Below are 12645 nucleotides of genomic sequence, written 5' to 3'. Positions count from 1 at the left end.
CCTCCCGAGTAGCTGGGACTACAGCACCCACCACCACACCCGGCTAATTTTTGGTATTTTTAGTAGAGACTGGGTTTCACCATGTTGGCTAGGCTAGTCTCAAACTCCTGACCTCAAGTGATCTGCCTGCCTCAGCCTCCCAAAGTGCTGGGATTACAGGTGTGAGCCACCACACCCAGCTGATTTTTAAGGGTTCCCCAATGTGTGTTCTGTGGAATACCAGGTACCTGATGGTACCTAAAATAAGGGTTCTGTGGTCCTACAAGTGGAAAAACCTCTTGGAGGGTCATAATGCACCATATCAAGGACTCTGCAAGGTCTTAGGCTGGAGAAACCTGTCTGATTTTGTTCAGCCCAGCATTCTTCAAACTTATTTGACCTTTGGTCGTAGTATTTTTTCACAGTAACACTTGATGGAACACTCTTCGGGAACAAGGCATGAGTCCACAGCAGTCACGTTTCCCTTTGGTGAACCCAGCCCCTTTGCCGCTGGTTCAGAACCAGAGCCTTTCACTTCTGCCCCATGAGTAGAACAGGCTCTCCGAGCCGCTGACACTTTGCTGGAGTCTTCCAGCAATGCTAGAAGTCTGTGGGCTCCAGGCCCAGCCTGAGGGTTGACTGGGGACACCAGGCCCCAGGAAAGGCTGAGGAGTCTGTGACTGGCCTAATGGGGCCACTGAGCTGAGTTCTCAGGGAGCAAACCCCGCTGGAGCTGGGATTTGCCTGCTCAGCACCCAGGACAGCAGCACTGCTTCTCCCCTCCCAGCTGCAGGCCCATGAGCCAGGCCAAGGCTTCAGAATTTGCCCAGCAGCAAGGAAGCATGAGAGAAAGAAGGGCATATCTCTATCTTCTTGTGTCTATGATGTATGTGTGATTTTCACCAGCTGCATTTCCAGGACAAATATATGTCTGGTATCTGCCTCCAAGCCTTGAATTCTCTCTCCCAGGAGGACCCTCTCCCTGTCCATGATCTAGACAGGCCCCGGACCTCAGTGAAAGATGTGAGTACTTTCAAGGACCTCAAAGGCAGTACCCAGGGCCAAGGAACCAGCTGCCACTGGGGTGAAGACCTTTTGGGTCAGGAAGGTAGATACCTGGGATCTAGAGCGGGTTCCCACCCGGATCCCCATTATCTTCTCCCGTGCACACACACCAAGGTAGAATGAGCCCTGGGAAATGAGCACAGGCACGTGTGCTAGGGCTGGAGTACGGTGCTGGGGCTGGAGTATGGTGCTAGGGCTGGAGTACGGTGCTGGGGCTGGAGTATGGTGCTAGGGCTGGAGTACAGTGCTGGGGCTGGAGTATGGTGCTAGGGCTGGAGTAGGGTGCTGGGGCTGGAGTATGGTGCAGGCAGCTGTCCCTCCCCTCTGGTGGGTTTTGGTAAAGGTTACCATGGCTCAACTGCTGGCCCCCTGCCTCATTACCCGTTTTCTGAGCAGAGCAGAATTAACGAGGCTGCCCAGGGGTTTATGGTTCAGCAGAGCTCTCCCCACCCAACAGCCAGAGCCCACCAGGGAACTCTGACCCATTCATGGATATTTACAGCCCCGTAAATTAGGTCCAGGCTGCAGCTGCTGAGGTCAGCGGGGAGGTTAGGGGAGTAGGAGCTTTCTCTTCCAGTTCTGCTTTCTTGCAAATGAGGATGCTAATTCACCCATAGAGAAAACCACCTCACACCCTTCCCCTGACCTTTTCCCCTGACTCTTTAAAATACTGACTTTCACAATTTTTTTGCTTTTTTGTTCTCATGCCAACCCTATAAGTCTGGTTCATCCCACTTAACAGATACAAAAATTGAGGTACTCAGAGACACGAACCCTGCCTGTGGCACTCTGGAAGGGGTGGACCCAGGCAGTCTGGCCTGCTTCAAGCTGGGGCTGGGAGTGGGTTTTCAGAGACCTCAAGCCCCTGTGGGAAGGAGAGAGACCAGATGGAGGCATGAGGGGCCCTTGTGACCCCTACTCCCCTGGGATCTGGCCAGGCCAGGCCCCCGACAGCTGGAGAAGCCTCCACGATTCCGAGATTCCCAGTTGTATTATTTCTGCTCCCTCAGCTGCCACCATAGAGGGGTGGGGGAGGCAGCTCAGCCCTCTCATGGTGCTCCTCCCAAAAGCCCCAAGCGGCCTCCTGAGCATCCCCCTTGCCCAAGGTCAAACAGCCGAATCCTAGGACAGGGGCAGGGAGGCTGATTAGGGAGAGACAGGCATCCTGGCCTGAACTCAGGCTGAACCCTTGACAATCGGCATGCTTCCAGAAAACTGCCCAGCTCTCCCAACACCTGGGCAGTGAGGGGAAGAAACAACCTCACACCTTCCCTGGAACGCATGAAGCTGGGGATGGGTGGGGTGGGCAGCACGGGTTGGGGGACTGCCTCCTCCACTGGGCCTATTCCTTCCCACCCCTGGGGGACTCCTGCAGCCCCTTCTCCTCCTTCCAACCTCCTCACAAGGCCTCCCAGGCACACAGACGGCTCCCTTCCCATTCTAGAACGGCCCCTGCCTTCAGCAGGCCACTGAGGGGGCTGCCAGGGGCTGTGACTCACAGGCCCTTGGGTACCCAGGAGTAGCAGATGTAACATCCATGCTGACTCATCGGGCCCAGCCTGACGCGCCGCCTGGGGACTGAAGCCGAGTCATGGCCATGAAGCCCAGGAGTCTCAAGGGAGCTGCAGGCAGGGAGTGGGGAGTGAACGTCAGCAGGGAGGGATCTGACATCGCCCCATCCCTCCCCTTCAGTCTAAACCGCTGGCCGCTGCTGCTTCTCCTGGCAGCCACCAAAGGGTCTCTCTGGTCCCCCAGAGGAGAGAGAGCCAACAGATCCAGGGAGAAGGAGGGGAGCAAGATGCAGAGGGGGTGCATGGCAGGCAGGATAATGGGCTGGAAGGATAAAGGGTGCTCAGCTGCTCCTGCATCTCCTGGCCCATTTCAGGAGCCACCCAGAAGCCTTGTGGGGACACACACACATGCATGCGTGCACACACACACATGCATGCGTGCACACACACACATGCATGCGTGCACACACACACATACACGCACACTCACGCACAAACACACGTGCACGCATACACACACATGCGACTGCCGCAGAAGGTCCTCACTGCTGTCTTTGGGCAAACTCCACCCCTCAAACCTCACTTTCCTTTTTTATTTTAAATAGAGAAGGGGTTTTGTTATGTTGACCACGCTGGTCTTGAACTCCTGGCCTCAAGCAAGCCATCCTCCCATCTCAACCTCCCAAAGTGGTGGGATTACAGGTGTGAGCTACTGCACCTAGCCAGTTTCCTCTTTTGAGGTGCAGCACCACACACCTCACAGGGCTGCTGAGAGATCAAAATGAGACAACAAATTTATATGCACACAGTTAGACATTCAATGTTTGCTCCCTCAAAGAATATTTACTGACTCAAATATACTGATTTCAACCTGTACCTTGCTTCATTAAAGCCTGGAGAATGGTGATGGGGGCTAACTCTAGTTGTTCACAGCTTAAGACACACATGGACTCGTTTCTCTAGCACAAGACAATGGCCCCAATGTCACGATAGACCACTAAGTAAAGCTCCAGCAGGAATTGCCAGATCAGAACACCAGACAGAGGAGTGCTAGCCCTGTCTACCTGATGGCCAGATGCCTCATCTCACCCTTCACTCTTTGCCATGCACAACACTCCCCAGGCAGCCTTTGTCCAAAACCTTCTCTCCTTTCTCTCTGGAAAGTTCAGGGGGAATGTGATTTTTCAGCTTCTCTCCTAAAGCAGGCAGCCTGATATGGTGGAAGGAACCCCAACTGGGGTTCTGAACACTTTGATTCAAGACCGAGGTCTGGCCAGGCACGGTGGCTCACGCCTGTAATCCCAGCATTTTGGGAGGCTGAGGCAGGCAGATCGCTTGAGGCCGGGAGTTCAAGACCAGCCTGGCCAACATGGTGAAACCCCCGTCTCTATAAAAAATACGAAAATTAGCCAGGTGTGATTGCACACGCCTGTAATCCCAGCTACTTGGCAGCCTCAGGCAGGAGAATGACTTGAACCTGGGAGACAGAGGTTGCAGTGAGCCGAGATTGCACCACTGCATTCCAGCCTGGACAACAGGGTGAGACTCTGTCTCACAAAAACAAAACAAACAAACAAAAAAACCAAAAAAACCTACTCTATCTTTTTTTAATTTCTTTAAATTCCTGTAACACAACAGTATTTATGAGGTGCTCACTACATACTGTGCCAAGCACTATACACATGGCATCCTGTCTTCACAACAACGTGGACGGGAAGGTACTAGGCTGGCACTTTACGGATGAGAAAACTGAGGCGTGAAGAGGTCACCTGGCTTGCCCATTGCCACACACCGAGTAGAAGCAGAACTGAGACTTGACCTAGATATGTGTCCTCTCCACCTGCCTTGGTTACTCAAGGCACCAACTAAGTGAATGGCCTGGTGGCAGGAACACAGTTCAGATAGAAAGCAGAGTTGGGATCTAGTCTCAGCTCTGGCTCTATTGCACCAAATGACCTCAGTAGGCCACTGACTTCTGTTTCCTCATTTGCAAAATGAGCAGACTGGGCAGGGTGCGGTGGCTCACGCCTGTAATCCCAGCACTTTGGGAGGCCAAGGCGGGTGAATCACCTGAGGTCAGGAGTTCAAGACCAGCCTGGCCAACATGGTGAAACCCTGTCTCTACTAAAAATACCAAAAAATAGCCAGGCCTGGTGACAGGCACCTGTAATCCCAGCTACTTGGGAGGTTGAGGTAGGAGAATCGCTTGAACCCGGGAGATGGAGGTTGTGGTGAGCCGAGATCGCGCTACTGCACTCTAACCTGGGCAACAAGAGCGAAACCATGTCTCAAAACAAACAAACAAACAAAAACAAGATGAGCAGACTGGACAAGATGCCTCCATCAACTTTCTAATAACCTATATTCTTTGAGGTGGCAGCAGCCATACGGTGGCAGAGGGGCTGCCATGAGTGTGGTAGCCGCACAGTCAGGGCCTGCTGCTGGAGAGGATATTTTAACCCATGACAATGCATGCAGAGCTGTAGTTTGACCTGTCATTCGCTCAAATGTGTGTATCTATTATGTGTCAGGCAGGCAGCCAGGCGAAGTTCAATCTCGGATCCCTCGGCCCTGTTGCCCAAAGCAATCAAATGCATTTCTGTGAGTGGTCAGGAATAAAAGGGTTAATGTCAGTATAGCTGATGGGGTCACTGGGGCAGGAGCAAGGTAGGGAAGCAGGCTTTGTGGTGGAGAGGAGTCCACAGCCTCAAGGGTCCTAGAGGCCACTTGATAAGGAGTTGGGGGTGCAGAGCCCAAGGGCTCCAGTTAAGCCCGTGGCTTTGTTCCTCTCTGGGAACCCTGCTCTGCGGGCTAATTGTGAGTTCTGGGGGTGGCAAACATCCTGTCTCTGGGGCAGAAGTTTTCTCTGCAGCTCCTTGCTAATCCCTTCAGGGGTCTTATCTGAACCTCTTTTCGGCTCCCAGAACACCTTTAAGCCAGCTTGCAGGGGGGACTACAAATGAAGTCAGGCCAAGGGAAGAGCCCCAGGCTGGAGGGCAGGGGACTGGGAAGGGGAGACACTGGAAGACAGAAAGCAGAAAAATCCTCCGGACTCAGAAGTGTCGAGGAGCTGCCTTCCCTATGGGGCCTGGATCTCAGAAGTGGTCCTTGTGCTTCTCCAAGCAAATTCTGATTCTCAATGAAGACACTTTTGTTGAATGTTCACTGCGAATCAGATATTGCAAAGGGAGTTTCCACTTCCATTTAATTCTCATAGTCACCCTGGAGTTAAACATTACTGTCCCCATTTTACAGAGGAGGAAACTGAGGCTCAGAGAGCTAATGTAATTACCTCCAATCACAAAGTGAGTAAGACTTGAACCCAGGTCTATCTGACTCCAAATCCAAGTTTCTGACCCCAGCAACCCACCGAAGCAGCAGCCCCATGCCTTCTGTTCATCATAGCACATGTTTATGTTTACAATTTTGGTGAGATAGTACTTGTCTGCTTTCCTTCTGGGAGATTAGCAAAATTGGGGATCTCTTTTGGGGGTCTAGGAAATACAGGCTCCCAGTGAGAAGGGAAAAAGGAAGATAGTCAAGTTACTTTGAATTCTGCCTTTTCCCTCTTGTTCTTTTGAGCTTGAAAGCAATTGTGCTTTGTTGACTTAACAGAATTCTGCTCCAAACCCTTTTGTTCATTAAACATTCACAGATCTTGGAGGCATTTTTAAGGGTAAACCTGGAAATGACTTTTTCAACCCAAGAAGCCCTTTGTGGGTTAACTGGGCTCCAGTCCCATATCTGTCACTGCCCTGCTATTTGGCCTTTGACTAAATATTTAACCTTGAATCAAAGCTCCCTGGGATTCAGGAAGGGACTGAGAATAAGACTATCAAAGCATAACCCGAAAAAGGGAGGCTTTTCAGAAACCTATGGAACAGATGTAAAGCGATAACTAAAGGGGACATTACCTGTGCAAAATTATAAATATCAGTGGCATAAATCAGAAATAAAATATCAACCCAACCACACAAAAAAATTTACCAAATAACATTTCTCAAACAATATAATAAAGAAGGCTTACTTAATAAGTGATGCTAGCATAGCTGGATAGGAACCAGATGCAGAGTACAGGGTTACATGATGTTTTTAATCATAGAAAAAGTAGTAGGAAATAAAAGGGCATATTTATGAGATCTGGGGAGGGATGAAAACTATCTCAGGTCTGAAGCAACAGAAGGAATCATGAAGGAAAAGCTCAACAGATTCCACAGAAAATAAGACTTTTTTCTTTAACAATTTTTTTTTAAACTTTTAAAAAACAGAGATGGGGTCTTGCTAGTTGCCCAGGCTGATCTTTAACTCCTGGGCTCAAGCGATCTGCCCACCTTGGCTTCCCAAAGTGTTGGGATTACAGGTGTGAGCACCCAGTCAGAAAAATAAAACATCTTTACTATGATATTATACTATAACAACAGACTAATATTTATGGTAAATTTTAAATCTACTTAAATATTTAAGAAAACCATCAAGATCTCCAAAATATGAAAAGAAGATTCCCTCAAGAAGAAGTTTGAACAGGACATGAACACGTGGAACATACCGAGTTGAAGTGATGACCTTCAGGTCTCCCACCTGCTGTAACTTCTGGGACCCATGGGGAAGAATCGGGGGAGTGAGGGTGTGTGGCATGGATTGGCCCTGCTACACTCCTGCTTGAGTGGGCCAGATGCCAGAATGCCAGGGAGGGGGATGCAGAAGCTTCCATGGGACTGGGGTCACCTGCTTTCATCACCTCCAATCCCCACAAAAGGTATCCGGTCATTTAGTTTGAGGGTGACCATATAGGACCAACAAGACCAACACCATGGCTTCTAGCCCTTGGGGTCCAGTTGGCGTCATGCTAGATCAAGGCTACTCCACATGCTGAAGAACCAGACAGTATGGAGGGACTGGTCTAATCCAACCCTAACACCTGGAAAACAGACCCTAGCAGATCCCAGTTTGAAACTGGGTTACCACTGGTGTCCACTTGACCCAAGAAGGGAGGGAGGAGATGCTTGACTGGTTCTAGCCTCCCATGCCATCGATCTCTGGAAGGTGAACTCCAGAGTCACTTGTGCTTACAGGGACTCTGACAGGCGTCATGTCCCATCCACGACTGCAGTTTGACCTATCAGGGTTGCTTTTTTTTTTTTTTTTTTTTTTGAGAAAGGGTCTCACTTTTTCGGAGGCCATCCTCCTGTCTCAGCCTCCCAAAATGCTGGGATTACCGGCGTTAGCCACTGTGCCTGGCCTAATTTCTTTCCTAGAATTAATTCTGGGCAGGCCTCCCAGAAGCAGGGGTATGCTCTTTGTGACACTCAGGACCCAGGACCTACCTTCAGTTGGAAAAATTGGATTTAATAGACCACTAGCTACTATTAGGTGCTACACATTCTTTCTGCTCCCTTGAGTTCCAAATTCTTCCTACTAAAAGCTCTCTTCCTTTCACCCAAATGGTTTGTTTTAAAATGTACACATACACACAGGGACTGGCAAAGGAAATTAATCAAATGAGAAAGATAGACACAGACAGAGAGAAAAAAGAATGATACACTTTGTTCTAGGTTCTGATTCTAAATCTGGCAGGAGGTGTGAAGGGCTGGCAGCTTGGTGGTAGTGGTGGCAGTGGCGCAGCGGGCTCCCTCCTGCCTCAGGGCATCAGGCCAGCAGCTGCTGTACTCTTAGGAGCCAGAGGGAGAGATGCTCTACCCGTCAGGACAGGTGCCAGTGCATGCTTTGAACTTCAAACCACAGCCAGGCCCCGTGGTTAATGTGGATGATAACCCCAAATCCTCACCCCAGGCCTTTAACACTGCAATTCCGTGTCATCACGCCCACTCCGGTATCTGCAACCGGCTGGCTCCTCTAACTGAACTTGTCTCAAACCAAAGTTGTCATTTTTGCCAAACGTCTCTCCTCACTCCAACTTGTTTTTTGTTTTTGTTTTGAGACAGGGCCCCACTCTGTCACTCAGGTTGGAGTGCAGTAGCACGATCGTGGCTCACTGCAGCCTCAACTTCCTGGGCTCAAGCAATCCTTCTGCCTCAGTCTCCCATGTAGCTGGAACCACAGGAGTGTGCTACCATGCCTGGCTAATTTTTAAATTTTTTGTAGAGATGAGGTCTCACTTTGTTGGCGAGGCTGGTCTTGAACTACTAGGTTCAAGTGATTCTCCCGCCTTAGCCTCCCAAAGTGTTGGGATTACAAGTGTGAGTCACCACACCTGGCCCCACTCCAACTTCTTCTTTCCCTCCTAGGTTCAGAATCTCAAAGATACGTGGTTCCCCTCATCTATGGTCTATTAAGATCTTCCAATTATTCCATCACCATGTCCCTCTTTCCGTCCATCCTCATTGTCACCTTCTTGCCTCCGTTCATTGCTGCAGCTCCTGCCTAGCTTGCCTCGTCCCCATAGCCCATTCACCCCTTATCCCCTAAGACACTGGAGCTTTCCCAAGCCTGGCTTGGATCACGTAACAACCCTGCTAAAAAAACTTTCTAAGGCTTCCCCTGCCTACAACGAAGTCCTGGTTCAAGCTAATTTTTCAGCTTTATCTCCTTCTCCTACCCAACACATTCCCTCTGGCCCACTCACACCAATTTCTTAAAGTTGCACAAACTTCATGGCACAACCATTCTCACTCCAGGACTACGGCACTCAACTATCCTCCAACACGGGGCAAAGAGGGAGAAGGAAGCACATAACAGCACCCACCACGAATGCTAAGAGGAGAACCATTTCCTTGCTGAAGGTCAAACGTCCATCTCCAGGTTCAAAAGCCAATACTTGGCACCCCCAACTCCATTCTGTACACCCAGACTCCAGGCATTGCAAAGAATCACATACAATTTCCCCTCTGTAACCTCCCAGCACTCCCTCATCCCTATGACAGAATTAAAGACATTTAATTAGCCTTCAAAAGAGTCCATACTGTGAGTCAGCCCCCAAGGATGGCAGAGATTTGACTTCAGCAGTGGCCATGGACCCTCCATATTGGAGGTAGAAACGGAGAGGGATTGTCAGCCCAAGCCGTTCCCCCACCTCTCCAGCCCCCTACTGCAATCCCCTGGCATATGGAGGATTTCCCAGGCATTCAATATATAACGTCCAATTTCTACATGGTGTAAACCCAGCTCTGGTGCAGCAGAGTAGGGAGGAGGCGGAGGCGGGAGGGAGATCCTCTCAGGGGAGCCCATCTCTTCCTCCTGATACCTGGAGAGAAGTGTCGTTCAGCCCCAGAGATGCACAAAGCCACACCCCCACCCCACGTCACCATCTCAGGAGCGCGGAGCTAGGGAAGCCCACGCAAGCAGGGAGACTGAGACCGATTTCAGGCAGGGCTGGAAGGAAGTGGGGGGTTAACTGCTCACATACCTGATCAAACAGGACTTTCCAGTGCTGGCAGAGAGGGAGGCCATGCAGGAGAAGAGGAAGAGGAGAGAAAGAAAGACACACTTATCACCAAGGTCTCTGTAGTCCTCGGCTGTTTCTGACATAGCCTCCCAGCGGCTGCCCAGGAGTCATGACCAGGCTCAGGGACTGGCCACAGGAGGGCAGGGGGAGTCTGGGAGGAGCTGCCCAATGAGTCCACACTGAGCAGAGGGAGGAAACTCACAGTAAGGGATGGGGTGGGGGCGGGGACGGCAAGGTGGGTGTTGCTGGTTCTGGAACTGGCAGAACAAGTGATTCTCAACAATTACTAAATAAAGGCGTCCAAATATGTCCAAGCGCCTCTAATAATTTCTGCTGCCTAAAGCTTATGTCCACAGCTACTCCCAGGCCTGGGAGAGCATGGCCAGGTGCAATTCCATCAGACCCCGTCGCAATGGGTTTCACCTGCTGGGGGCTAGAGACCCGCCCCCCCCCCCCCCCCCAGGAGAACTCACCTCTGCATAAACACTAACATTTTGCCTGCAGTTTTTGTTTGTTTGTTTTTTTGTTTTTTTGCGGGGGAGGAGGGGTGGTGAATGCCGAATGCGGCGAAGCCCACCCATTCTCTTCCAAGGCTGAGTCTAAGTAGTGACTACATCAGATTCTACCAGGGGTTTAGGGCCAGGAGGAAGTGATAGATTTAACCGCAGACGCCAAAGAGAGAAGATCGTAAACTACCCCCAACCCCATTCAGACTTTCCCGCTTTGGTTGTGTGGGTTGGGGGCCTGGTTTCACTTCCATCTCCCCACCCTGAGGGAGGGGTGGGCAGGGCAGGGTGTCTGCCCGGTTTTTCACCCCTATGTGTAGGTTAGCCCCGGGAGGTTAACCCAAGAAACTCCAGTTCCCAGGGCTTCCCAGGGCCGGCCCGCAGGACCGGAGGGATGGAGACCCGAGCAGCAGACGGCGGGGAAGCCCTCGGGGCAGCCCCTCCCTCTCCTCGTCCAGGGGACCGTCCCCTGGCACCGCCACGGTCTTGGACTCCCGGGCCTCCTACTAGGAGCAAAGCCGCTCCCAGCACTCTTTCCCTCCCTGCTCCGGCCGGGGTCAGAGGCGGGGGCCGGCTTGAATTTCAATTAGTGTCGTGGCAAGGCAGGTGCCGGGCGGGAGCTAATCCGGGAGCGGAGGAAGGGGTCGCCAGACCGGCCTGCACGGCCAGGGACGGGGACTCTGCGGCGTCCGCTCCTTCCCCAGCTCCGGGAGCCCGCAGGTCGCGGGCGTGAGGGGAGGGGGAGTCACTGCCGTGACGCGGCCGCCTCTGCGGGAAAACGCCGTGTCCCAGGCACTGCACCAGCGGCGGGGAGGGGGCTCCGGCGGTGACAGGTCCGCGGCGCGGCGGCGGGGCTGTGTCCCGCAGGGAAGCCGCGGGAACCAGAGCGGGGGAAGCAGTGCGCGCGCGTTTCGGGGAGACCGGTCCCTCCGCCCCCTCCTGCCCGCGGGGACCCGGCCAATCCGGGGCGCTCCCGCGTCACCTTAAAACCTCCAAGTTGCCCGGCGTGGGGCGAGACAGGGGCGGCTTTTCCCCCCGGCGCCCCCTAGAAAGTTTGCCGGGCGGGGAGGGGGCACTCACGTCCTCGGGCGCCGCGGGCAGCCGCTCCTCGGCCTCGGGTTCCAGCTCCTCGATGCGCTCCGCCTCGGCGCAGGCAGCCACCGCGGGGCCCGGGCTGGGGTGCTCGCCCATGGCCGAGACGGGGTCCGGGGGCGGCGGCGGCTGCTGGGCTCGTCCCGGGGCGCCGGGCTAACTTTGCGCCACGGCAGCCGCGCCGCTCCAGAGGCTCAGTGCGCGCCGCGCCGCCTCCGCGCCCGCCCCCATGGCCCCGGTCCCCGCGCCGCCGCCGCCGCCTCCTCCTCGCGACCCCGGGACGCCCGGCCCCTCCGCCGCCAAACTTCACTGCGCTCGCTGCCCCGCCGGCCTCCGCCTCCGCCCCGGCCCTCGCGCCCGGCTCCGAGGCGAGGGCGCCCTTGGGCCGGCCCCGGCCCCACCGCTCCCCGCGCTCCCTTCCCGCTTCTCGCGGCCCCCGCTCTGCGCCCGAGTCTCCTCCTCCCCGCGGAGTCCTCGGGGGCGGCGCGCGGGCGGGGGCGGGGCTGCTCGCGGGGAAGGCCGGCCCCCGCCCCGCACCCCACCCCCGGCGCCGCCACCCGGGCCCAGTCGGTCAGAGCGGCGCGGCCCCGGAGCGGGAGGGCTGCGGCGGGGCTGGCGAGGAAGTGGCGGCGCTGCCCGGGGCGGGGATGGGGACTGCGCCGTCCCCGGTCCCGTCACCACCGGCCTGCACTCCGGGCCCGGGCTTGGCTCTTCCATCGGCTTAACCATCACTTGGAGGTGGCAGATATGTGATGGAGACACTATGTTGGCGACGTCAGGGTTGACTAGGAGTGAATTGGGGGCGCGATGTTGTAAGGACGGGATCCCTCACCCCGGCCCCATTATCCTTACGCCCTATTCATTGCGGTCTCAGATTCTGGGAGGTCTCGGGAGGCCCAGAGATGGGAGAAGTCAGATTGCGGGGTCCTGGGCCCCAAAGCCTAAATCTTGCCCTTCCTACGCCCAGAACTAAGTGACCATGCCCAGGCTTCATTTGACCACGTGGACAAAGGTAAGCCCAGGGAAATGCCCCATCTGGGGAGAGGGACGGTGAAGAAACTAAAGCAATCAGAAAGGAAGTTAGCCAAAA

General features: G+C 53.9%; 1 protein-coding gene across 4 annotated transcripts in view; it reads right to left on the bottom strand.

The window, feature by feature from the left end:
* Positions 1-12000, bottom strand: part of RHBDL3 (rhomboid like 3) — a 57604-nt gene extending 45604 nt beyond the window's left edge. The window contains exons 1-2 of one of the 4 annotated variants that reach the window (XM_032162933.2): positions 11544-12000; positions 9919-9942 (exon numbers count right to left, since the gene is read on the bottom strand). In XM_032162933.2, the coding sequence (XP_032018824.1) occupies positions 9919-9942; positions 11544-11654 (135 nt within the window). In that variant the 5' untranslated portion in view covers positions 11655-12000. Of the gene's footprint in view, positions 1-9918; positions 9943-10430; positions 10471-11543 lie in introns of those variants that run through there. The other 3 variants (XM_032162936.2, XM_032162934.2, XM_032162935.2) reach the window with 3 other exon arrangements.
* Between the last annotated feature and the right edge of the window lie 645 nt (positions 12001-12645).

Source organism: Hylobates moloch, unplaced genomic scaffold (assembly GCF_009828535.3).
Source record: "Hylobates moloch isolate HMO894 unplaced genomic scaffold, HMol_V3 SCAFFOLD_10, whole genome shotgun sequence".
Classification (NCBI taxonomy): Eukaryota; Metazoa; Chordata; class Mammalia; order Primates; family Hylobatidae; genus Hylobates; species Hylobates moloch.
This window is presented reverse-complemented; position numbering and strand designations above follow the sequence as displayed.